Source organism: Heterodontus francisci, chromosome 37, assembly GCF_036365525.1.
Source record: "Heterodontus francisci isolate sHetFra1 chromosome 37, sHetFra1.hap1, whole genome shotgun sequence".
NCBI lineage: Eukaryota > Metazoa > Chordata > Chondrichthyes > Heterodontiformes > Heterodontidae > Heterodontus > Heterodontus francisci.
In genome coordinates, this window is record NC_090407.1 from 25,676,351 (window position 1) to 25,704,198 (window position 27,848).

The 27,848-nt window shown below is 41.4% G+C and overlaps 1 protein-coding gene across 1 annotated transcript in view; it reads left to right on the forward strand.

Moving 5' to 3' along the window:
* The first annotated feature begins 2,016 nt into the window (after positions 1-2,016).
* The window catches only part of LOC137352188 (msx2-interacting protein-like), a 125,701-nt gene continuing 99,869 nt past the window's right edge, over positions 2,017-27,848 (forward strand). Inside the window, exon 1 of the mRNA XM_068017377.1 lies at positions 2,017-2,352. Within this exon, the coding sequence (XP_067873478.1) occupies positions 2,270-2,352 (83 nt within the window). The 5' untranslated portion in view covers positions 2,017-2,269. The remainder of the gene's footprint in view (positions 2,353-27,848) is intronic.

Genomic DNA, 27,848 nt, shown 5'->3' on the forward strand with positions numbered 1-27,848 from the left:
GGAGAATGATGCTGAGAAGCAAATGCATTCCGAAAGGGATCCCATCAACCTAGCGTGTTCTCTGCAAGTGCTCTACAATAGGATAATCTTTCTGAGAAGACAGAGTACATTATTGAGCAGTTAGATCACATTCCCCCATTTCTAACAGTTCAGGAATTGTTCATTAGTTCCAATAGGGGACTTTAAATGCAGACTCCTGCACTAAGCAGGATGTAGAATTACCCTGGTTACCAGTGAAGCCTTTATATAATCACTGAATAAATATTCTGAGTGGATACTAAGAAACAAAAAGCCAATGGTGCTTTCATAATTCATAACAATTCCAGGTATTTAAAAGCCAAGCTAAAATGTAATTCACTTTTAGCACGTCTTCTCAACCTTGATGTTCTGCACCATGGGTGTTGGCTATAGGTTTCACAACCTCAAGAACTGAGAGTTTAATCCCCTCCTCTATTAGTAAACCCTTAACAGATAAAACAGTAAATCTTGATAAAACATAATACATTTGATCAAGGTTAATCTTTGTGATATGCTAACTTCCAACATACCAAAATATTTTATATACTTAACATAAAACTTCAGAAAAATTAGATCTGCTGAAACACCAGTTTTTTTTGCAATTACCAAAATTTGGTTGTTGCATCACATTCACCACCTCAAACTGACATCAACTGAATTAAATCGTAATTTACAGTTTCAGTCAGCACTTAAGAAAAATATGGCCCCTGTCCAAGTACAGAGCTGCTCACCAGAAACACACGAGCCATACAAACAAAATTTTACATAAATTTCTGGAATCCTTTGTGCATTAAAAATTCTAATTTACAAGAACGTGAGAAACATGTGATCCACCAGGCTACGTGGGTACTTATGACTATAAATGTTTGAATGGTGACGTAGATACTTTAATGCAAGATTTAATAAAAAAGATTTCTCTCCTTTCTGAAACACTTACTGTACAGTGGCATCACTAACCAAACTGTTGCTCTTTCCCCAGAGAATTCTTTCCTTCTCTCCAATCTGATATAAATTTAACATATCCTAATTTTTAAGCGAGCTTGTATCAGTTGATCTGTATAGGTTGTACGTAAAGCCAGTTTTATTTAGCGCTATTATTAACAAAATAGCATCTTCCAAGATCAGATTTTTAGATCGCATGGGGTATTAAATGGCTTGCTATTCCACTATTTTAAGCCACAAGGTAGTCTATATCTCTGGTATTCCAGCAGTGTATATGCGCAGCACTCCCTGTTAGGGCAGAGTACTGCCTACCACAAAATGGCGGACTCTCCAGAACTTTCCATCGCCTTAAAATGGCGCCCGAGTGGAAAAGGAGGGGGAAGGGAGCAGAGACAGGGACAAAGAGGGCTGAGAATTGTGGAATGACGATATTCCTGTAAGAAAACCCCATTCTGAACGAACACACAGCAGTTTTCTGATAAGAAAAAGTTATTGGTAACAAGTTTTTTGAAAGTTGTATTTCCTCATATCGGTCATTTCGGCGTTCAAGCCATCTAAAATCTTCCCATAACGTTCATAATATCCAAAATTTAGTATTAGTCGAAGGAGGCACTTATACACAGGTTAAACAGATCTATTCTTTAAATAAAATAATGGAAATCCCTGGATTTGCGCTTTCTCAGATTCCTCTCTATTCATCGTGCTCCCGCACCGACAGCAGCTTTTCCAGAACTTTCCTCCCAGTCACTGTAGTAAGCTAAACAGCAACACTGTACGATTGCGCAAAAAACACTCCCAGCGACTTTCTGCGCACGCGTATGTCTCCACCCAGTTATTGCTGCGGTCTGGCCCCTTGCGCAGCACACCGTACCGCATTTTCTGCGCATGCGTACATTGAACGATTCGCCCTGGAGTGGAAAAATGTTCGTGGTATCGCGCAAGCGCAGTTAACGTGCGTTCTTTCGGCTGGGAAGTTGTTGGGGGGAGGGGGAAAAGACGAGGATCTCTCAACGCGTGCGTGGTGCAGCGGCGAGCTGAGGCGACCCGGGTTTTCGTGGCGCTTGCGCGCCCTTGGCGACGGATTCCGCGCGTGCGCAATGTACTTCAATTTCGGATCTGGGGACGAACTGTTAGCGTCTCGAGGAAAAAAAAAAATCGCGTCAGGTCGGGCGGCGTGAGCGAGTGTGTGTGTGTGTGTGCGTTAGCCTAATGGTGGGATTTTACCTCAAGGATTAACCCGGGCCGACAGGAGCCACCGCAAAACCGGACTTTCACTCACACAGAAAAGGAGCCCTATGACTCGCTAAGGATGGTACGAGAAACCAGGCACCTCTGGGTGGGGAATTTGCCGGAAAATGTGCGCGAAGATAAGATTATCGAGCATTTTAAACGGTAAGTTTGGACCCCGCCGTGTGTGGTAAACACTCTTGAGTGTATTATTGTGTGGGCCCAGCCTCGAGGCCCGCCAGGGTAAACTGAAACCGGAGAAAGTGCCGGCTTCTTGCTGCAGCTGTGTGAGTGAGATCGCGCGCGCACACACACACACACAAGCTGCTGGTTAAGTTCACATCCCTCACTCCGTTAAAAGGGGTCACTGGCTGCCTAACAGAATTCCTATTGTTGTGTGGCATTGCTACGATCTCGGGCCGATCTGCTCAGACGTTGCCACCTAACAGCTTTTAATCGCCCAAGAGCGAAGGAACATCGTTCACTAAAAAGGGAAACGAAACGCAAACACGTTTTCTGATTTTTGTTCTTGCCCGTGACTTAGCTAAATCTGATGGTGGGAACCTTGTATATGTTTTCAAAACTATTATAATTATATATTTTTAAAACGTAAAAGTTTACAACTGTTTCGTGTTAATGTTGTAAATATTGGTGGTTTTGCAAGCTTCAGCCCCAGGAGAGAAAGATGTGAAGGTCTGACTGTGTTTTAGACACATGGGAGCTGTAATGGAGGACAGGGCTGTCTGTGGGAAACAGGACTGGGGGAGGGGAGCACAACACAACACATTCACTGAAAGCAAAGGTCCAAACTGGCGCTCATTGCGATCAGAAACTGCTTGGCCTTGTACTGCAGAAAAACCTACAGGCACAAGAAAGACTTCAATTAGCGAGGCAATTTATATATCATGTCAGTGAAATTAATTTATTGAAGAGAATTTGATACGAAGCGATAGATACCTTGCTTTAAAATATGCTTCACTTTCCCTAAGATGTTCAGGTTTTTAGGTATAGCTGTTGAATTTTGTACAAGTTTATTTATATCTCTTTGACAGGAAGCAGCGATCCGATGTGCAATCAAAGCATCGAATTTGCTTATCGTGTAGTGAACGGTTGAAATTTGGAAAAATGTATCTGATTTATTGTATAAAACATAATTAAATGGTGAAAGGCAGTTACTGAGTTTGCAAACTGTTTGTAATGGAAGTCATGAAGAGTTTTTTTAAAAATGAGGTTGTATTGATGCAAAAGGGAAATGATAAAATAAGGATACTGAGCGTAGCGTTTGGTGCTCAGCGTGAGTAAAATGGCGGACCCGTTCTCAGCATCAAGCCTCACGTTTGGCATTTGAAACATGCACTTGTACCTACCCGTCAGAGGGCATGGAGCGAAACCTGATTTACCATATCTCGTATTTCTAATGGCTTATAATAGGAATTAAGTGTTACACAAATTCTTGTGATTGCAAAATACTGCTCGATAACTTGTTTTGAAAAACGTCAATATACTTTTTAAATGTTTTATTTTACGTTTTATATTGCATTTTTTAAATACAAAAGAATGGCAGAATTGATGGAAGATTTATCGTGATTCTTGAAGCTCGATCTATTGGGGATACTTTTAAATACTGGAAAAACTAATTATTTCCTAGGACAAGCGTATAGTCAAATTTTTATGAATTCCCAGACGTATTAGGAATTTGATTCAGATTTCTTTCACCAAATTAAATATACCTGGTTTTGAACATCATATGTTGGATTGGTTAATGGATATTTAAAAATTAAAGGAAGAGACCAGAAGACATAACTACAATTGACCTCATCTGGGGACAGTAACGTTTCTGTCTCGTGTTTAAAACGATGTCACTGTGTTTTAAAAAAACATTACGTTTCTTGATTTTTACGCTGAAAATTTTTAAAAATGCGTTCGTAAAAGGCACAAATTGCATTGTTGTAGCACCTCTGCCTCAGATCTTTTGTATCTGATTTAAAATTGCATTACTGGAGTAGATAAAGTTGATAGGGGATCTAGTATTTGAAAGCCATATTGTTCGATTTAACACAACTGGTAACGTGGAGATAGAGTATATCTTGGCAGCCTTCCACGTTTAGATGAAAGCTTTTAGTAAGGGACTCCTATCCTTTGGGTTGGGTGCTGGAGTTGCCTAGTTACTGTTGCTTGGTGATTTGTAAAACAACTGTTAAATTGTCAGCGTCTTAAGTAAGATCTCGTTTACAGTTTGTGAAAGTCCTGTATAAATCTTGCATTTGGTGACTATACTTCTTCACAGTGAAGAAAAACTTCAATGTTTATGTCCGACTTGAAAGCATAAACATCACTTTCTCATGATCAAGACACCCTTTATGTCAAAATTTTCCAAATTGTTTCTATTCCTATTGTAGTTACCCAGTAATTTACAGTGCACCAATATGTTCGTATTTAAACAAATGCAATGTATGATAAGCTTAACATTGCCTCGATGGCAAATTTATCCGATTCATAAGGGAGAAAAACAAGAGCACGTCTGGAAATGCTGTAAAATTAGTTTATTGAAATCCAACCAGATGATAATGGAAAAATTCACTTACGACTCTTTTAGTAACAGAGGAAAATATGTTTGCACTATTAGCATTTTCTTGAACAGGATTGTGGCTAGCTAGAAAAAACTGCGTTATTAAAAACATTTCAATATATTTGTATCATTGCCAGGGTGGTTACAAAAATTATTGAGAGTGATTTGCGGTTGGTAGAATCTAGTGTCTATTGCTATATTTAATTATAGAAAGAGGACTGTGCATTTGTGTTATACCAGTTTGAAATGCAAATAAACCAGTTCCCACCCCTCCCCCACCAGAGAACGAGAGAGAAACGCGCGAAGGGGAGTGCGCAAAGGGTTTCAGATAGAAATGATCTGGAACATTGTTATACCTTAAGGGAAACGTCCAAATAAACTAAATAGATTGTGAAACAAAAGTCGTGCCTAATTTATCTGGTGCTCTAATATTCAGAGTGTATTTAGTGCTTTTCATTGTGTTTTAGGTTAACCTATTTTGTAACATTGAAAGTATTGTTAGGAAATCATTGGCATACCACGAACCTCTGTGTTAAATGGCGTTAGGTGGAAGCGTTTTTCTTTCGTTGTGCAATTTATATTGTCCAGAGTTAGGACACTGTTAACTAGACGCTTTGTTACAACGGACGACGTCAGCGCAAGAGTCGAGTTTCTCTGTAAGGCAAAAGGAAGGAGAGAGATGGCGTAGGCGTTAAAAATCGCTTAAATTTGTTTGCCCACGCAGTACTGTCATTTTGTGCATTAAAACAGTAGTCGGAGGCTGTGGGTAGGGCGTGCCTTCCTTGTGGTTTCTATTTTATTTTGCCGAAGTAAGCCTACTTAAATGAAAATAGTGCAATTGAGTCATGTTTAACGAACAGTCTAATGGGAGGAATTATTCAGGGTTCAGGAGACTTTCAAACTGTACAAAAAATTACAAATCGACTGCAGTAGAAATCACTTTCATGGTCGGGGTTGAATTTTGGTAACTTTGCATCCTTGACAAAACACATCATGTAAATGCTGGACAGCCCACCTTTTTTTTACATCAAAATTGTTTTTTTTTTACTAAGAAGGTGATTTAAGTTTTGATACAGTTGGTTTGCTCCTATCAAAAAAGAGGCTTGCTCTTAGTACATAAACTGCCAGTCCATTCTGATTATTAACACTAAGTGTTTACATTGACATGGGAAAATGAGCTTATACCAGAAATGTGCTATGTCTGACATCGGTATTCTGTGTGCCAAATTTGGTTTCGGCTTCAAGTCGAGCTGGGTTTCTTGCTGGGATCAGATCACAGGTAGATTGATACAAACAGTACCAGGAATGCAGCTGTAGTCTTTCCTATACCCTCTGCTACAAAACCTTAGAAAACCTATCTTCCCTTCCCCTCTCCACCCCCAGCCCCAGGAAAGTTCCACGCTCTGTTTAAAAAAAAAAATGATTGGGGCAGCCTTTTTGAGATCCAATCATATAAATGGAGCAATTCCACTTAGATTCATACATAATTTGTGAAAATAGTTTCATGATAATGAAATTACATTTTTGTCTTATAAATTGTTTCATATACAAAGCAACACCCTGACTGCAGTTGGAGCCAGATTCAAATGGATGTTTTCCATCTCCGATAGCAGCCATTAACAACTTCAGAGTGATCGTTAGCAACATTTGGTCACCAGATGTGAACCAATAAAAATTAATTTGGCATCCACTGTCATTCTATAATAATTTCTAATCCCCATGCATATTTCAGTTGTGCTACAATCAAGGAAGCTATTCATAGGATAGTGAAATGACAAATTTGGCTTTGGCATTACATGGCTAACAGTCAAAAGATGAATAACGAACCCTTACCCTTTTGTCCAAATGTGCTGGCTCCAAACCACCAGTTGAGGTTTATTGGCATAATAGCCAACAAAGGTGCCAGCTGCTCCTGGCTGCCATGTATGAATGACAGAGCTGCTGGTTTCACATACAAGGGAAATATCTCCCAACAGAATGCAAGAGTACCACTGGTGCTTACATTTAACAGATCTATTTTCCGTCTCAATTAAAAATAATTAATTTTAAAATTTATGTTACTATTTACATTCCATGCAGCCCTTAGCATCTAAGTCCCCGTCCTAGTATTTAGCACTGACTGAGTCAGAGGGTAAATGGATTCAAACCACAGTGTAGGACCTGAGACAGTAACTTGGGCTTCACTTCAGTGTGCTCTTGAGGGAGGAGTGCTGCTATATTTTGCAACTGAAGGCCTTTCTGTTCAGATTGATGTAAAATATCCAATTTTTGGGGGGAAAAGGGGTGTTCTCAGTGCTCTGGCCAATATCACCAAACAGATTAACTGGTCGTATGTGGTATTGCTACTTTTGGGACATTGCTGTGCACAGATTTGCTGGTGTGTTTGCCTACATGACAACAGTGACTACATTTCAGTAGTAATTCTTGACCGTGAAGCACTTTAGGGCATCAAGGGGACATCAAAGACACTGTCTAAATGCCAGTTCTTTATTTGATAACGTTCTGTTAATGATCTCGGAAATCTACTATTAGCTGAAAAATATTTACAGCTGTTGTGTGGCTGAAAAGGTTTTTAAAGAAGTTCAGTTTCTGGAGTGTTTTTCTTAAATAGTAAGGATCAAAGGTGCACTACAAGGATTTATTGCATTTTAATCTCCAAGGAGCAGGATTATGATCATTTTATGTACACTATAATTTTTGTATACTGAAACAGCCCTCCCTAATCTACATGGATTAGAACAAAACTCCACCTTGGTTATATACTATAACAAATACTGTGAAGTTTAGGATAAAGGAATATATGCGCAAAACTTGATCAGGGATTTTACCCTTTAATTTGCTTACCCCTCTCCTTACATAGATGGATTTAGCTACGTTATCCAAGTTGGGCATTCTTCAATTTTGAGCCTAGCCATTAAGTTTTGGCCGGCTGCTTTATTTTGGCAGACACATAACATCAAATTCGGCCCTCGCCTGATGTCCACACACATGCTATTTTCAGCAGCATAGAATCTACAACAATTAGAATAGGGAATTTTGGAAGTTTCACCTTCCTTCCCTCCACCGTCCCAGTTCAGAAGTATTGAGACCTATGTATCTCCAGGCTGAGATCAACTCTAACCAGGAGTGAACTTGATCTTTTGGCTCAGTTTCATATTGGGCAGTGTATTTACTAACTGAAGCATTGGAGGAGTAAAAGATGACCATACAATCTGACCTTTAAGACAAATTTAGACACCTGCCAACATATTGGGAATCTCAGAACAAAATAAACACCTTCAGTTACATTAATGGCAAAGGGCCTGGTTATCATTGACACATTCAATGTCCCAGTGCAATGAGGTGCTGGGTGGAGTACAACAATAACTGGCATTTGTCTCTTCTTTGGCCTCCTTGTCTCGAGAGACAATGGGTAAGCGCCTGGAGGCGGTCAGTGGTTTGTGAAGCAGCGCCTGGAGTGGCTATAAAAGCCAATTCTACAGTGACAGACTCTTCCAAAGGCGCTGCAGATAAAATTGGTTGTCGGGGCTGTTACACAGTTGTCTCTCTCCTTGCGCTTCTGTCTTTTTTCTTGCCAACAACTAAGTCTCTTCAACTTGCCACTGTTTAGCCCCGCCTTTATGGCTGTCTGCCGCTCTGGCGATCACTGGCAACTGACTTCCACGACTTGTGGTCAATGTCACAGGACTTCATGTCGCGTTTGCAGACATCTTTAAAGTGGAGACATGGACGGCCGGTGGGTCTGATACCAGTGATGAGCTCGCTGTACAATGTGTTCTTGGGGATCCTGCCATCTTCCATGCGGCTCACATGGCCAAGCCATCTCAAGTGCCGCTGGATCAGTAGGGTGTATATGCTGGGGATGTTGGCCGCCTCGAGGACTTCTGTGTTGGAGATACGCTCCTGCCACCTGATGCCAAAGATTCTCCGGAATTGAGATGTCGCTCTTGGCTGACATACGTTGTCCAGGCCTTGCTGCCGTAGAGCAAGGTACTGAGGACACAGGCTTGATACAGTCGGACTTTTGTGTTCCGTGTCAGTGCGCCATTTTCCCACACTCTCTTGGCCAGTCCAGACATAGCAGCGGATGCCTTTCCCATGCGGTTGTTGATTTCTGCATCGAGAGACAGGTTACTGGTGATAGTTGAGCCTGGGTAGGTGAACTCTTGAACCACTTCCAAAGCGTGGTCACCGATATTGATGGATGGAGCATTTCTGACGTCCTGTCCCATGATGTTCGTTTTCTTGAGGCTGATGGTTAGGTCAAATTTGTTGCAGGCAGCCACAATCCTGTCGATGAGTCTATGCAGACACTCTTCTGTGTGGGATGTTAATGCAGCATCGTCACCAAAGAGGAGTTCCCTGATGAGGACCTTCTGTACTTTGGTCTTCGCTCTTAGACGGGCAAGGTTGAACAACCTGCCACCTGATCTTGTGTGGAGGAAAATTCCTTCTTCTGAAGACTTGAACGCATGCGAGAGCGGCAGGGAGAAGATGATCCCAAACAGTGTAGGTGCGAGAACACAACCCTGTTTCACGCCACTCAGGATAGGAAAGGGGTCTGATGAGGCACCGCTATGCTGAATTGTGCCTTTCATATTGTCATGGAATGAGCTGATGATACTTAGTAGCTTTGGTGGACATTCAATCTTTGCTAGTAGTCTGAAGAGACCACGTCTGCTGACGAGGTCAAAGGTTTTGGTGAGATCTATGAAAGCATTTATATTGCACTTTAATATAATAAAACATTCCAAGACACTTCACAGGAGCATTATCAAACAAAATTTGACACCAGGCCATATAATGAGATATTAGGACAACTGACCAAAAAACTGGGCAAGGAAATAAGTTTTAGAAGTGTCTTAAAGGGGGAAGGAGAGCTGGAGAGAACTCTAGATCTTGGGGCCTAAGCAGCTGAAGTAATTAAAATTGGGGTTGTGCAAGAAGCCACAATGCAATTTGATAGAAATGATATTTCTCTTCATAGATGGTTCTTGCAACCTATCAGCCTATTTTTAATATTAAGTATCCTGTTTTTCTACCAATTATGTGGATTAACTAGCAACAATGATGATAATTTGGTTTTAATGCTATACTTAAAATAGGTAATGTAAATACAGTTGGCTAGTTTTGCACATTGCAAATAATTTTTTTTTTCATGTGTCCTTTGAACATGTTACGGGTCTGATATTCACCTCTAATAGGAATACAGTTAGATTCTGAACAGGGCAAGACCAAGAATTATGAAATCTACCTGAGCAAATCAGATCAGACCTTGCTCTTTGTAACAGAAACACCATTCTAAAACACTGTTTTTCTCGGGCTCTTTTATAGAGCATATAAGTAATTGGGGATGTTGGATACAATACTTATCTGATGACAGATTGAACAATCCAGTTATGAGAGTGTTTTGATGTTGGATCTGCCTATTGAATAAATACATCCAATGTATGCTTGCTAAGCACTCTCACTATGTCATGCATACACATGAGAAACAACAGCAGACAAATAAAAGTGCAGATATGGAAAAGTAGTAGTGTTCTGAATTTATGGATTTACTTGTTTCATGATCAGCTCAGATAGCAGCTATTGTTTTAAATAACACAAGTCTTTTGGACATTAGGTCTAAATTGCTAATGTCTGCACCGTGTAAATACGAGAATTCCCTGTATTCTGAAAAAGATAGCGGTATATCTCTGGTGAATGTCTGGTATTTTACGTAGTGAGCAATGTCCAGTAGACACACATTCTGCTGATTGGATTGTGGTAAACTGGTTGTGCTCCACTTGTCTATGTATATGGTTCCTGTGGTTACTAAATTGTCTGAGAACTTGATTCAAAAGCATTTAGCACAATAGCAAGTCACTGGAAAAACCTCTCTTTCTCTTCCAGTCTCCCAGGTAATTGAGAATCCCCCTGTACTTGGCCTAATTGTGAATATTTACCTTCTGATTTGTCTGTTTTAACTACCTAATCAAATTCTCAGCATGGTGCAGATAACGCCACATTTTAAAATGAATTGTATAAAAAATATTTTTTTAAACTTTTTTATGTTCAGGATCTGGAATGCACTACCTGAGAGTGTGATGGAAGCAGACTCAATCATGGCTTTCAAAAGGGAATTGGATAAATACCTGAAGAGAGAAAATTTGAGGGGCTATGGGGACAGGTCAGGCGAGTGGGACTAGTTGAGCTGCTCTTGCAGAGAGTTGGCATGGACACGATGAGGCCGAATGGGGTAAAAGATAAAGGATCGATCAGACTAATAGGTGTAGTGTATAGACCACTTAGTAGTGGGAGGTGAAAGAAATATGTAGACAAATTAGGGAATTGGTTTTTTTAAAAAAAGCATCATCATGGGGATTTCAGCCACCCTGATGTTAATTGGACAGAAGAAGTAGGTAAAGGGGATAGGGGAATGGAGTTCCTACAATGTGTACATAATGTCTTTCCAACCCAGTATGTAAGAAGTCCAACTATCGTTGTTCAGATGATTTCTCTGTATCTACCCTATCAAATCTCTATCATTTTAAACATCTCGGCTAGATCATCCTGCATGCTTCTGAACTCAAGGGAATATCAGCCAGGTTTATGGAGCCTGTTGTCATAACTTAACCCTTTGATCACTGGAATAATTCTGGTGAATCTGTGCCTACGACCCTCAGATCTCTGTCCCTCCAATCTGATCTATTGCGCATCCCCGATTTTAATCGCTCCATTATTGGGGTTTTGCATTCAGCTGCCAAGGCTCTAAACCTCTTGGTCTCTCCAACACTCTTCCTCCTTTAAGACATTCCTTGAAACCTACCTCTTCGAACAACCTTTTAGTCATCTGCCCTAATATCTCCTTATATGGCTCGGTATCGAATTTTATTAACACCCTGTGAAGTACCATGGCATGTTTTATTACGTTAAAGGCATTATATAAATGCAAGTTGTTGTTGTGTCCTACCTTTTCCACTGCCAATGTACTTTCCCTGAAGTGCTGTGCCCAAAACTGAATGCTTTGCTCCAGATGGGGCAGGACCTGCACTCCGTACAACTGAAGCATCACTTTCTTACTTTTGAATTCCAACCCCTTTTGAGATAATAGGTAGGTGGTAGGGAATATGGGATTACTGTAGGGTTAGTATAAATGGGTGGTTCTTGGTCGGCACAGACTCGGTGGGCCGAAGGGCCTGTTTCAGTGCTGTATCTCTAAATAAATAAAGACCAACAGTCCATTGGTCTTTTTGATTACATTTTGTACCTGTGCACTAGCTTTTAGTGATTTGTGCACTGGGATATCTAAACTCCATTGCCCTTTCACAACTGGTGTCTCACAATTAAAAAAAAATTCCGATTTGTCTTTTTCGAATCTGAAGTGGATGAGTTCTCCACATTGAACGCTATCTGCCATAGTTTTGCCCACTCATTTAAGTCTGAGTTTGTGCCATTGTGACTTCCTGCTCTCATCTATATAACTTACTGTGGTTCCTAATTTTAGTTTAAGTAAACTTGGATGTACAACTCTCTATTTCCTTTATTCAAGTCATTGATATATTCAATGAAAAGCTGAGGCTCCAGTATCGATCCTTGGGGAATATCACTCGTCACAAACTGCCACTCAGCCAATCCCTACTCTCTGCTCCTAAAACTCATGGTGTAGGGGGTAACATATTGGCATGGATAGAAGATTGGCTAGCTAACAGGAAACAGAGTAGGCATAAATGGGTTATTTTCTGGTTGGCAAGCTGTGACGAGTGGTGTGCCACAGGGATCAGTGCTGGGGCCTGAACTTTTTACAATTTATATAAATGACTTGGATGAAGGAGCCGAAGATATGATTGCTAAATTTGCTGATGACACAAAGATAGGTAGGAAAATAAGTTGTGAAGAGGACATAGGAGGCTGCAAAGGGACATAGATAGGTTAAGTGAGTGGACAAAGATCTGGCAAATGGAGTATAATGTGGGAAAATGTGAAATTGTCTATTTTGGCAGGAAGAATAAAAAAGCATATTATTTAAATGGTGGGAGATTGCAGAGCTCTGAGATGCGTCTGAATCTGTGTGCCCTAACCTTGCAAAAGGTTAGTATGCCTTGAAGGCAGTTAAAAAAAAATCATTCATGGGATGTGGATGTCGCTGCAGGCCAGCATTTATTGCCCACCTTAATTGCCCTTGAGAAGGTGTTGGTGAGCCACCTTCTTGAACCATTGCAGTCTGTTTGGTGAATGTACTCCCTCTAATTAGGTAGGGAGTCCCCGTATGTTGACCCAATGACAATAAAGGAACGGCAATATATGTCCAAGTAAGGATGGTTTGTGACTTAGAGGGGAACTTGGAAATGGTGGTGTTCGTGTGTGCTTACTGCCCTTGTCCTTCCAGATGGCAGAGATTGCAGATTTGTAAGTGCTGTCAAGGAAGCCTTGGTGAGTTGCTGTACTGGATCTTGTAAATAGTACAGACTGCAACCAAGGTGCGTCGATGCTGGTGGGAGTGAATATTTAAGGTGGTGGATGGCTGGCCAATCAAGCAGGCTGCTTTGACCTGGATAATGTTGAGCTTCTTGAGTGTTGTTGGAGCTGCACTCATCCAGGCAAGTGGAGAGTATTTTATCACACTCCTGACTTGTGTCTTCCAGATGGTGGAAAGGCTTTGGGAAGTCAGGAGTTGAGTCATTTGCCACAGAATACCCAGCCTCCGATCTGTTCTTGTCGCCATAGTATAACGTGGCTGGTCTCGTTAAGTTTTCTGGATAATGGTGGTGGGGGACTTTGTGATGGTAATGCCATTGAAAAAGAAATAAAGTAAGACTTGCATTTGTATAGTGCTTTTCACAACCACCGGACATCTCAAAGTGCCTTACAGCCAATGAAGTAATTTGAAGTGTAGTGACAGTTGTAATGTAGGAATTGTGGCAGCCAATTTGCGCAGAGCAAACTCCCATAAACGGCAATGCGATAATGAATAGATAACCTGTTTGTGTGATGTTGATTGATTTTTTTATTTAGATTTTTTTTGATTTAGAGATACAGCACTGAAACAGGCCCTTCGGCCCACCGAGTCTGTGCCGACCATTAACCACCCATTTATACTAATCCTACACTAATCCCATATTCCTACCACATCCTCACCTGTCCCTATATTCCCCTACCACCTACCTATACTAGGGGCAATTTATAATGGCCAATTTACCTATCAACTGCAAGTCTTTTGGCTGTGGGAGGAAACCGGAGCACCCGGAGGAAACCCGATTGAGGGATAAATATTGACCAGGACATCGGGGATAACTGCCCTGCTCTGCTTCAGAATGGTGCCATGGGATCACCACCCTAGCAGGCAGATGGGGCCTTGGTTTAACGTCTCATCCGAAAGACGACACCTCGGACAGTGCAGCACTCCCTCAGTAATGCACTGGTTAGCCTTGATTTTTGTTCTCCATTGTGGAGTAGGACTTGAATGTCAAAGGGAGGGAGATAGACTCTGTCTTGTTGGAGATGGTCATCGTCTGGCACTTGTGCCACTTATCAGCCCAATTGCCCTTATTATGGAGAGTAGTGAATTCATTGCCAACTTTTCCCATTGTATTCATGTTGGTCTTGTGCTGTTAGTAAATTGACACTGTTTTCTGCCTCATATCTCTAATTTGTTATTGAAACTAATAAAAAATACAAACAAAAAATACTGTGGATGCTGGAAATCTGAAGTAAAAACAAAAAGTACTGGCAGTACTCTCAGGTCTGGCAGTATCTGTGCTGTAACAGCTAACATTTCATTAGAACTAAAAAAAAAAGTCTGTTTTGAGGTTAATATCTGCTGTTCTGAGAGGCATTTGGCATTGTAATATTAAATCTCAAAAATCCAGCAAGCAGATTACTGCACAAAAGGGTATTTAGCCTGTTTGGGTCACTCACCTTTATGGGCAGATTATGTAAAACATACAGCTTCTGTGGAGGCAAAATGTTGTATGAAAAAAACTACCTGCAATTTTTAAAAATAGTATTTTGTAGGTTGAATAATATTCATGGTATTCTTGGTTAGCACATGTGTAACTTTACCCTGCAGATATCTTAATTAGATAACCTTTAGTAGATTTGTATTCTTTCACTCCATCTGTTTTCCTCATCATTTTTATAGTACATTAAAAATCATAGTGGTGTAAAATTCAATAAAGGTGCCTCCAGTGATTGTAACCACTTGACAATATTCAGAGCATGTTTCAGTACAGTTAAGATAAACCCACTTTGAAGCATTTGCTATGAATGAATGTGATGAAAGTGGAGCTATATCACAACTGGAATCACAAACTTCAGTTATTTGTTCATTCTGGATCTGAATGTCTGATTAATTTTACAACTCTCAATAGTTCTCACGAAATTGATTCTCACATAGTGAAGCTTGGGTTAGTAAGGGACATCCAGCATGGATTTGTTAATGGCAAATTATCTCTAACTAACCTGATTTGAGTTCTTTGATGTAACAGAGAGGATGTATATATATATATATATATAGAACTTGTATGATTCTGCAGTTTATTCAACTGACTACGACTTCCCATTGTAATGTTGGTTGTTTCGGAATCAGAATCCAAACAGTTAGTGTATCCTGTGATAACACATTTGTCATGACACCAAAGGACACCAAATTAATGTATATTCCTTGACAATCTTGATTTATAAACTTACTAAAATGATCCTAGGCTGGAAAATGCTTTGTGTAAATATTACTGGATTCCATTATATGCAACTCCTTAAAGTAATGAGGTTATTTTAAGTTGCTGTGTGTAAAGTTTTAGAACATTTTTTATCATGCAATTAACTCCTTGTATACCGTTGTTCTACTTCATTTGTTACATGTGTTTGCTATCTCACAATTATGTAAGTTTTCACAACCATAAGATCATTTAAAAATGTTGGTTCAGTTGGGGAAGTCAGGGTGTAACGGGACTCAACAGATTTTATTCCTAGTCAGTGTTGAATTAGTGGAGCAGCAAGTCAGTGCTACAATTGCTCTCTCTGGCCCGACTAGAATTGGGAAAAGTCAGTTCCTGCTTGATTGCTATCCAGTAACCATCATCTAGACAGTAATAAAAACAAGAAATGCTGGAACCACTCAGCAGGTCTGGCAGCATCTGTGAAAAGAGAAGCAGAGTTAACGTTTCGGGTCAGTGACCCTTCTTCGGAACTGACAAATATTAGAAGAGTCACAGGTTATAAGCAAGTGAGGTAGGGGTGGGGCAAGAGATAACAAAGGAGGTCTAGATTGGAACAGGCCACATAGCTGACCAAAAGGTCACGGAGCAAAGGCAAACAATATGTTAATGGCGTGTTGAAAGACAAAGCATTAGTACAGATTAGGTGTTAATACACTGAATATTGAACAGCAAGTGCAAACCTGAAAAAAAACAGTGGGTAAGCAAACTGAACAAACTAAGATGAAATGAAATAAATGCAAAAAAAAAGATGGTAAAAAATGTAAAAAAGAATGTAAAAAAAAAAGGAAGAAAAAATAACTAAAAATGAAAGTAAAATGGGGGGCTGTCATGCTCTGAAATTATTGAACTCAATGTTCAGTCCGGCAGGCTGTAGTGTGTCTAATCGGTAAATGAGATGCTGTTCCTCGAGTTTGCGTTGATGTTCACTGGAACACTGCAGCAATCCCAGGACAGAGATGAGAGCAGGGGGGAGTGTTGAAATGGCAAGCAACCGGAAGCTCAGGGTCCTGCTTGCGGACTGAGCGGAGATGTTCCGCAAAGTGGTCACCCAGTCTGCGCTTGGTCTCCCCAATGTAGAGGAGACCACACTGTGAGCAGCGAATACAGTATACTACATTGAAAGAAGTACAAGTAAATCGCTGCTTCACCTGAAAGGAGTGTTTGGGGCGTGGGATAGTGAGGAGGTAAATGGGCAGGTATTACACCTCCTGCGATTGCAGGGGAAGGTGCCATGGGACGGGGACGAGGTGGTGGGGGTAATGGAGGAGTGGACCAGGGTGTTGCGGAGGGAACGATCCCTTCGGAATGCTGACAGGGGAAGGGAGGAGAAGATGCGACTGGTAGTGGCATCACGCTGGAGATGGCGGAGGATGATCCTTTGGATATGGAGGCTGATGGGGTGAAAAGTGAGGACAAGGGGAACCCTGTCACGGTTCTGGGAGGGAGGGTGAGGGTAGAGGTGCGGGGAATGGGCCGGACACGGTTGAGGGCCCTGTCAACCACAGTGGGGGGAAATCCTCGGTTGAGGAAAAAGGAGGTCATATCAGAAGCACCGTCATGGAAGGTAGCATCATCAGAGCAGATGCGTTGGAGACGGAGAAACTTGGAGAATGGAATGGAATCCTTACAGGAGGTAGGGTGTGAAGAAGTGTAGTCGAGGTAGCTGTGGGAGTCGGTGGGCTTATAATGGATATTAGTAGACAACCTATCCCCAGAGATGGAGACAGAGAAGTCGAGGAAGGGAAGGGAAGTGTTGGAGATGGACCATGTAAAGGTGAGAGAAGGGTGGAAATTGGAAGCAAAGTTGATAAAGTTTTCCAGTTCGGGGCGGGAGCAGGAAACGGCACTGATACAGTCATCAATGTACCGGAAAAAGAGTTGGGGGAGGGGGCCTGAGTAGGACTGGAACAAAGAATGCTCGACATATCCCACAAAAAGACAGGCATAACTAGGACCCATGCGGGTACCCATTGCGACACCTTTTACTTGAAGGAAGTGCGTGGAGTTGAAGAAGTCCTTACGCCCCCACCTCAACGTTCTGTACTCAGCAAATGTCTCAGTTTTATCCCCTTACGCCCCCACCTCAACAGGAATGCCTACCTTGAAGAATCATCTAGACAGTGTTTGTCTGTGAATGTGCAGTGAGGACAGGATTGTACATCTGCTGTGATGTGCTTTATGATCAAGTACTATGCTAACACTCACCATCTTGAGTTTTCATATAAAGAATGTCCATTGTGGGGGTGGTAATAAAGGGTTACAGGAGTATATAGCATATGCGAGAGAGGTGTGCCGCAACCCCTGACGCTGAGAAGGCCCCGCCGCATTTTACCGGTGGTGGTGAGGCCTCAGTGCAGCCCCCCCCCGGCCGCTCAACGGTGGGGCCTTCATTTATATATTTTAAATAAATTAAAACAAGATGCTAATTACTGTAATAAAAGCAAAAATACTGCGGATGCTGGAAATCTGAAACAAAAACAAGAAATGCTGGAATCACTCAGCAGGTCTGGCAGCATCTGTGGAAAGAGAAGCAGAGTTAACGTTTCGGGTCAGTGACTGAAGAAGGGTCACTGATCCGAAACGTTAACTCTGCTTCTCTTTCCACAGATGCTGCCAGACCTGCTGAGTGATTCCAGCATTTCTTGTTTTTGTTGCTAATTACTGTACCTGCTCCCGGCAGCCGTCCACACCGATATTATGGGTGCTGGCTGCAATTCATGTGCCTTTGGAAATTCGTTCGGAGTTCCGAGGTGAGACACTGGTGGGGAGGGGAGAAAGACTGAAATTATCAGGGCGGGTGGTGGGGGGAGCAGGGAAAAATATTCCTATTGGTGTGGGGATGATGGGAAGGGGTTGAGGATCAAAGGGGCTGAAGATCGGGAGGGGGGAGTTCAGAATAGCAAAAAGTGTTATTTTGGGGGCGGGAGATCAATTTATTTATTGAGTACTCAGTGGGGTGGTGGGAGAGGGGATTCATTGTTAAATTAAACTTTTATTGAAATTTTTATCAAAACGGGACCTTTAAAAAATTTAAATGTAACTTAAGGGCTTGAAGCCCTTTCAAAATGGCGCCGACACCTGCACGGTGGCGCCGGATGTCGTTGCCTGGGACGCAGTGGCTGCCCCCATTATGTCATTGGGGGTGGCCATACCTCCCCCTCCATTTAAATGAGCTCCCGCGCATGATATCGTGGGGGCTCGGACGGCACATCCGCAAACTGCGGCACACATAAAATTCAGTCCATTATGTCAGCATTTTCAATAATTGAGAGGAGAAAATAAAATTAGTGATTATAGAACAATTTTTGTATGTGTAATGGAATTGGTAAGAATTCTGCTGAATCTACCACTCTCATGGTTTGCCATCTCTTTTTGGGAGAGGGTCGGCTGGCAGCAGAACTTGAAGTGGGAATGGGCCACGAGAATGTTCATTTTATGGTGCTTAAATTGCTATGGCTGCATGAATGCCCTAGCTGTCTCTGCTTTAAGGTAAGGGAAGCTGCAAATATTTTATTGCAGAAAGGGGAAAGGAATTGTTCAGTGAGAGAAGCATGTTTCTGGAGTAGCAAGGTTGTTCAATGATACTGCATCTTTTCATTCTGGCGCCCTTTTAGAGATAACGGTAATTTGAACAGGTTTGAGCTCAATTTAATATTGATATGAGGATAAAGCTTAGCCAAGTGGCAATATTCAACAGCAAAGATAAAATATAATTTACTGGAATTACTAGACATCAGTCTTTAGATTAACGGGAATGCTGGAGGACAGCAATTCAGGTGAAATAATTAAGGCCAGATAAAAACATCCCATGAGGATAAAGGGCGAGTCTGCTGTCAGTACAAAGGGGCAATCTGGTAATTTGCTTAGCAGGGTTGAGGGGGAGGAGTCGAAGGGGTCCATTTGTCTTGCTTCGCAGGAGAGGGGAGGCTGTCGTGCTCATCATACACCACATGACCATGGCTCTGTTTTGTTTCTGCCATTTCTGTTTAGCCTCTCCCCTGCTGCAGTGCCTTTCATGTTCACATTTTTGCTGGGAAATCTTTCCATTTTCAGCTTCCATTCTGATCTCTGCCACAACAGGCAACTTGTTCATGACCCCTGTTTGACATTTTCTCTGTGGCAGCAGACTTTGTCATTTCTGCTTGGTTCTTTTTGAAAACTTTCGCTTTTGATTTTTTTAAAGCATGTTTTAAAAGAAGAACTATGACCACTAATACTGTTTGACAGCAAAACATGATTCTTTTGATCATCCTTGTGCAGCCAAATTCATTGATGATTGAGAGAATGGGTGAGACTTATTCAAGATAGCTATTATGTAATTTTAGGTCAGTTCTCATTGATGTTGATGGGTTCAATAACGTTGACAGCCCCACCTACTGATGTATTTTTTTAGAATCTTGAGATTACTAATTATTTTAATATATTAGATATATACTAGCAGAGAACTGCAAAACATTTACGATGACATTCGTATCTTTATTGTGTCATGCAGACCCCCCCCCAACCTGCCAAGAATGAGGCATATTAATTTTGTCATGAACATTGATTTTAAACTGTTGCTGGAGCGAGGAAATTACTTGTTAAACAGATCAGCCGTGGCTGGAAAAAACATTTGCGTACTAACAGACAGTGCTTGGAGGGACAAAGGGGCTATTCCCAGGAATGTCTTGTCTTACATGCATTACCTGGCCCCAACGAAAAGCAAGACCTACCTACAATCAAGAACTTTACAATGAGCTTGAAGGACAGTAACCAAAACCATCTTCAGATATTGCCTCAAACTTTTTCATTTTATTTCTTCTCTTTTCTGTCTCTTATCTACATGCATGTATTGCATATGCATGCTGGCGTGGGCACGTCGTGCATCCATAGGGATTAACCGAATTAGAGTTTAAGTTTAATAAAGTTCAACCTTTTTTTTTAAACCTAAGAAAACCTGTTTGGCTAGTTCCTTTGCCTTTATATTTGGAAGTTAGTGAACAAGGACTCACTAAGGGGGAGCTAAGAAAAAGTGTTTAAAATTAAACTCTGTTACGGTAAGACCAGGTGAAGGCTGAGCGGGAACCCTAGACCCCTCTCTCACCTGGTCGTAACAATTGTAACAGTTTTTAAAATCCCCATCCCATCCTTACTGTGCAATCTCTCTCATGCTATCCCATCCTCCCTCCCCCCCCCCCAAATCATCATCCAGCCCCAGCGGGCCAGAGTCCAGTAACTAAGGCCAAATTTTGCATCCCCATCTTCTACCAGACTAACTTTAGTAGCATTCTGGGCTTCTGTTACACATGCCTGAGGTTCACTCCTTCAACTTTCCTCTTAGTTTGTCAGCCCAGTAACCGAGGCCAGGGAGTGGCAAGTGCCAAGGGGTGAGTAACTGAGGTGCATGCGCCAGGCTCCGCCCACCAATTCAACCTACCGACCAATCAGAAAAGTCAGACAACTATTCTGTAAGATAATACCTCCACTGGTAGGAGGGTCTAATTAAAGAGTAATAACATGGATAGTTTAGATCATTTTTATGCCCACATTATAAGAAGAAAAATATAACTTGCATTTGTATAGTTCCTTTCACCATCTCAATGTTCCCAAAGCCCCTCACACGCAATGTAGTACTTATGAAGTGTAGTCACTGTTATAATGTCAGGAAAAAATTGACAGGAAGTGTGCAAAGATGTAAGATTTTTAAATATTTTGGATTGCCTGGATGGGTGCAGCTCCAACAACACTCAAGAAGCTCGGCACCATCCAGGACAAAGCAGCCTGCTCGATTGACACCCCATGCACAAACATTCACTCCCTCCACCACCAATATACAGTGGCAGCAGTGAGCACCATCTACAAGATGCACTGCAGCAATGCACCAAGGCTGCTTAGATGGCACCATCGAAACCGACGACCTCTACCACCTAGAAGGACAAGGGCAGCAGATGCATGGGAACACCAGCACCTGCAGGTTCCCCTCCAAGCCACACACACACACACCATCCTGACTTGGAACTATATTGCTTTTCCTTCACTGTCGCTGGGTCAAAATCCTGGAACTGCCTTCCTAACAGCCCAGTTGGTGTAGCTACCCCACATGGATTGCAACGGTTCAAGAAGGCAGCTCACCACCACCTTCTCGAGGGTAATTAGGGATGGGCATTAACTGCTGGCCTAGCCAGCGACGCCCATATGCCATGTACAAATAAAAAGAAATGTAGGTAATAAATCATCCACAAAAATTGGTTTGTAAAGAGCAAAATGAACATGGCAAATCTGAAATATCTGCATGTTGCTAAGCAACAGTATGACATTGAAGTTGGAGTTCTGATTCAAGTTGGTCAGTGATCTGTCTTTGCCTAGAGCAATGTTGTGCGGTACAAGGTGTAATTAAGATGTCTGCAGTGCATTTGACTCAGCCATCCCACTTGTGAGAAATGGTAGTTGATGTAGCTTTGTAAATGTAATGCGCTAGATTATTGATGATCATGAGGATTGTTCGTCTAGGAATACCACTTCCTATTTCTTGCTAGTCTGAGTTCCTATCTTAAACTTTTATACTGTTTTGTAGCCAGTTTGTTATCCATTCTGCTACTTGTCCCCTGACTCCACATTCTCAGATCTTAGTCAAGCTCTTATCAAATGCATTTTGAAAGTCCATGTATATCAAATCCACTGCATTACCCTTGTCTATTCTTTCTGTTACTTCAAAGAATTCAATGAGGTTAGTCAAGCATGACCTTCCCTTTTGGAATCTGTGCTGACTATTCTTTATTGTATTTTTGTCTTCTAGATGTTTTTCTATTGCATCTTTGAGTAATAATTCCATTATTTTCCCTGTCACCGACAATAAGTTAACGTGTCCATCATTGGAACTGTTCTACCCCTTTTGATTATAGGATGAGTTTTAGGCACATTTTACGGACTTCAAATGTTTGCTGTGTTGTTTTGATTTGGGTCTATATTTTCCAGGGCTAACTTTGAGACATATTTTGCAGATAATATTCAGTTCACGTTATTTAACTAAAAGAAAAGAACTTGCATTTATAGAGCACCTTTCAAGATCCCAAGATGACCCAAAGTGCTTTACCACCAAATGAGTATTTTTGAAGTGTAGTCACTGTTGTAATATAGGAAACCCAGCAACCAATTTGCACACAGCAAGGTCCTACGAACAGCAATGTGATACTGCTAAATAATCTATTTTAGATATTGGTTGGAAACTGGGGAGAACTCTCCTGATCTTGAATAGTGCCATAGGATCCTTTAAATTGGGAGGGAGGACAGGGCCTTGGATTAATGCCTTATCTAAAAGATGGCACTTCCAACGTTGCAGCCTTCCCTCAAAAATGCACTGGAGTGTCAACCTGGAATACGTGTTCAAGTCTGAGTAGGACTTGAACACACAAAACTCTGAGTCAGAGGCAAGAGTGCTGCAAAAAAAAACTAAGTCTGCTGCTATCATTCTTTAAGCAGTAATTCATGCAAAGCTGGCAGACCTCATTATTATGCCCATTAGTTTACTTTAGTACAAGTGAACATCTCCATTTCTGTGAATATTGCTGTTTGTGGACTAAACGATTCAGCAGGTGGTTTAATGAACATGCTTTAAAGTTCATGCTTTCCGTTTAAGTCTTTCCAGAGTTAAACAGTATATTTGGTTTTTTTGGCTATTTTGCTCGTCAGAATCGTTTATTTGGACAAAAGAATGTGTTCACAACCAGAAACATTGTATTTTGAAGGCCCATATATGTAAAATGCATAGATTATAATTCTATTTTTTTGGAACTAGGTGATACTGATTTCTGTCTTGGAATAAGATATTACTGATCCTTTCTGTTTTAAGGGAGAAAACATTGGCGCCTTGAAAAGTACGCTGCACTGATGAGCAGTGATGTTTGAGTTACAAATGAGATCGCTCTGGAGCTGTACGTATTCGCTGCACTGGTTCTGGTTGTAGGTTAAGTGGCCACGAAATCATTATTTCTGGATAATCACAACAATCTCTAATCTGCATTAAAAAATTGTTTTGAAGTAGTGGCGGGTTCTCCATGTATAACTTCCCGCATGTAATATATATTTATATATTTCAAACAGATTAAGTTGCGACCATAGTGAGGCCGTTGCAGTTATCCTTTTGTCATTCCCTGCCCCGTCACCCACCACGGAGAAATATTAGAGTTGGGATTGGCTGTGTGGATAGTTGGTGCGATCCCCAAGAACCCCCCCAAAAATCAATCGTGTGTCGGGCAGGGCTTCCTTTCATTTTTTGCTGTAAAGTTGGAACCGTCTATTGTTTGGGTTACTTTACTACGTTAGAAAAGGTTTTGGGGTGGCGCTTGTAATAAGCGAGAGCAGTCCGGAGCACGGACGTCTACAAAAGCAGAATTTTTTTTTGGCTCTGCAGTGTATGCATTATGTAAACTGTGTGGCATTCACTTCTCTCAAGAGACTCGCCAAGTAGAAACAAGGCAGTTCAATCCACGTGCGAACGCTATGCTAATCCCACCACAAATTAATGAAAAACAAATAAAACCGCATTTACAGAAATCGTGGTATGTCACTCGTATCAGAGACGGTAGGAAACCTAAGATACCTGTCTATTTTCAGAAATCGGGAAGAACCATTTGGATTTACATTTTTGTAGAGAGAAATTACAAATTAGGACGTTCCGCACTGAGATCCTGCTGCACTCCGAGCAGATCATGTGATATCCCTGCTCGAGCTACCCAATTTTCTGAAAGGTAGCTTAATTGATGACTGCGTCCAATGAAAACCCTAATGGGAGTGATGTCCTTGAAATAATGAAAATCGTGCAGCATTAACAGAAGATTGCTTTGGGAAAACTAGGTTACACGTTAGCTCCGAATTGTGGAATTTATTCTAAATTTGACAGGTTTTTCGTTAGCATCAACGATTTACTCGGCTAACATAATTTCAATCCTTTTTCTGTCTCCCGCCATTACATGGGTCTGTTCGATTCCTGTGACGTGTCCCGCCATTTTACAGCATTGCACCGCCAGCCGGCTGCGAGATTGCAGCAACTAGAGAGCTTGGAAGGCAGCCACAAGGTGTGTCCATGCGGCCAGTTCAACTCGTCATTGATGAAAAGCTCATTAAGTTACTACTTTCGGCATTTGCCCAGAAGTCCAGCCTCGTGTTTAAACGTCCTTGACTTTTCAGAGTACACACGGGCCTGTAAATAGATAGCAACGTTTGTGTTTGAATGTAGGTTCAATTAAAAAAAATCAGGTAGCATTCATGAAATGTTTTTGAAAGGAGCGGCATATTACAGCTTGCGGTTTTCACAGTGATAAAACATTGATCAGTTTAATTAAAATCCATAAAGTTTTCATGTCCATTCTTGGCTATACAGCGTTGTGTTGCAACCATGCATTATAAATGAAACTTTTGAAATAATATTTCACAACTTAATTACAAAAGCATCTCTAATAAAGCATGCATTTGTCTTTTGGTTCTTCCATGGCGTTGCTCACCGTGACTGGGAGGATTAATAATAATACTGTGTGAGGCAAGAAATAACTGACGCTTACAGAAAGTGTGTGCAAAATGGGAGTAGGAGGCAAAACTCAAAACACATTTCTGGAATTTGGTGTCTGGTTAAAATATCTGTTATTTACAAATCGAGGCATTGCTTAATGCATATTTTGAAAATTTAAAGCACAATACCAAGTCACAATTTCCAGTTGAAGTAGGACTGGATTGTTTCATGATGGTGTTGCAAAACATTGTAAACATTTAAGTTCTAGTTCCTTGTCATATTTTCATATTTTCCATATCAGTAATTTAATTTCCTATACTGCTATCAATCAAAGCAGAATGCAAATGTACAAAATAAGGCTGGAATTTATATATCGGTGATTTCCATGCTGAAGTTTGGACCTTTTAAAGCATCACCTTCATTGTTGCTGGGTCAAAATCCTGGAACTCCCTTACAGCACTGTGGATGTACCTAAACCCTAAGGATTGCACCGGTTCAAGGAGGCAGCTCAACACCACCTTCTCAAGGGATGGGCAATAAATGCTGGCCTAGCTGGCAACACCCACATCCCATGAACGAACAAAAAGAACCTTGACACAGGACACTGATCTTGTTAAGTTGCAAAGCATTGACTGGACACAGATGTGGCAAATGGATAATTTCCATTTGAAAATAAAACATGCTGAAAATGCTGAATTGGCTACCCCAATAGTGCAATGAGTTTATTCAGTGAACAGATGAACCATACAGATCAAGTTGGTCCCAAGTCTGTGTTGACTTACTTGATCTCAGCCAATGGGGAGCAGTTGGGGTATTATGCTTGATTGACTTCAACCACCTGGGTTTGGAGGGCAGAATTAGCTTAGGTTTTTCTTTCTGATCACAATATAATGACTCCTGCGAGAAGTACGCACAGCTGCTTCAAGTTTATTGATGTGGCATTGCCACAGACTCCAAACGTGTGGATCTAGTACAGCCAGCCGCAATCCTAAAATTAACTTACTAGATTCCACGTGTCCAATTTCAGCAAATCTAGCAGATTTACTTTGGGTTGCCACTGTCTGTACGAAACCCATATTTTGAGAACCAATGGCACTAGCACACCCATGTGATGCCTATACGTAGGCATCGGGTGAGAATAGGATCAAGCTCTGCTGTGCTATCCCTCATCGTAAAGATTCAGAAGTAATGGCTAATTGAATGAAGCATCAGAGTACAATCAGCACCCAAAGAAAGACTTGCATTTATATAGCATCTTTCACAACCTTAGGACATTCCAAAGCACTTTATAGCCAGCAAAGTACTTTTGAAGTATAGTCACTGTTGTAATGTAGGAAACATGGCAGCCAATTTGTGCACAGCAAGGTCCCACTAACAGCAAGGGCCAGGTAGCGGTTTTAATGATGCTGGTTGAGGAATAAATATGGAACAGGACACTGGGGAGAACTTTCATGCTCTTCAGATAGTGTCCATGGGAACTGTTATATCCACCTGAGCGCAAAACTGGGGTTTTGCTTTATGTCTCATCTGAAAGATGCACCTTTGACAGTGCAGCACTCCTTCAGTACTGCACTGGAGTGTCAGCCTTGATTTGGGCCAAGTGCTGGCAAATGGGATTAGGTAGACAGGTCAGGTGTCTTTAATGCATTGGTGCAGACTCGATGGGCCGAAGGGCCTCTTCTGCACTGTATTCTGTGATTTTGTGCTCAAGCCTGTGGAGTCAGAGGGACATTGGTGTACTTGTCCATAGATCACTTAAGGCAGCAGCACAGGTAGATAAGGTGGTTAGGAAGGCATATGGGATACTTGCTTTTATCAGCCGAGGCATAGAATACAAGAGCAGGGAGGTTATGATGGAGCTGTATAAAATGCTAGTTAGGCCACAGCTGGAGTACTGTGTACAGTTCTGGGCACCACACTATAGGAAGGATGTGATTGTACTGGAGAGGGTGCAGAGGAGATTCACCAGGATGTTGCCTGGGCTGGAGCATTTCAGCTCTGAAGAGAGACTGGATAGGCTAGGGTTGTTTTCCTTAGAACAGAGAAGGCTGAGGGGGGACATGATTGAGGTATACAAAATTATGAGGGGTATTAGGTTAGATAGGAAGAGACTTTTTCCCTTAGCGGAGAGGTCAATAACCAGGGGGCATAGATTTAAGGAGGTTTAGAGGGGATTTGAGGAAAAATGTTTTCACCCAGAGGATGGTTGGAATCTGGAACACTCTGCCTGAAGGAGTGGTAGAGGCAGGAACCCTCACAACATTTAAGAAGTATTTAGATGAGCATTTGAAATGCCATAGCATACAAGGCTACGGGCCAAGTGCAGGAAGATGGGATTAGAATAGTTAGGTTCTTTGTGGCCGGCACAGACGCGATGGGCCGAAGGGCCTGTTTCTGTGCTGTATGACTCTATGAGTGGGACTTGAACCCAAATCCTTCTGCCTCAAGTGAGTGCGCTATCACTGAGCCATGTTTGACAGCTGCAAGAAGTATGAGAATTCAAGGCCTCAGGAGAAGGTGGAGGTTTAAAAAGATCTAAGGAAAGTTAAGTTTGTAACTAATGTAGGTTAGTTCACTTTTTTTTTGTTTTTTGTTCACTTTGTTTGAGTATCTTCATTTTTAGCAGTTAATTCATGAAATGGCTAATTTGTTCCTTTATTTTTGTATTTTTTTAAAGTAATATTTTGACCAGAAGTAATTTTAAGAAACTGCAACTGAAAAAGAAAGTAAACTGATGAATAGATTCTGTAATGTACTTCACTGAATTTTGGATATCGTATTTGACCATTGTTTATGTGCTCTGATCAATTTTCTGCCTCAGGCCTAACTTGCTGCAGAAGAATCCATACATAGATTAACTAACAAGGGTTGCTCAGCATGATGTAAATCAGCATTTTATAGTGGCTTTTTT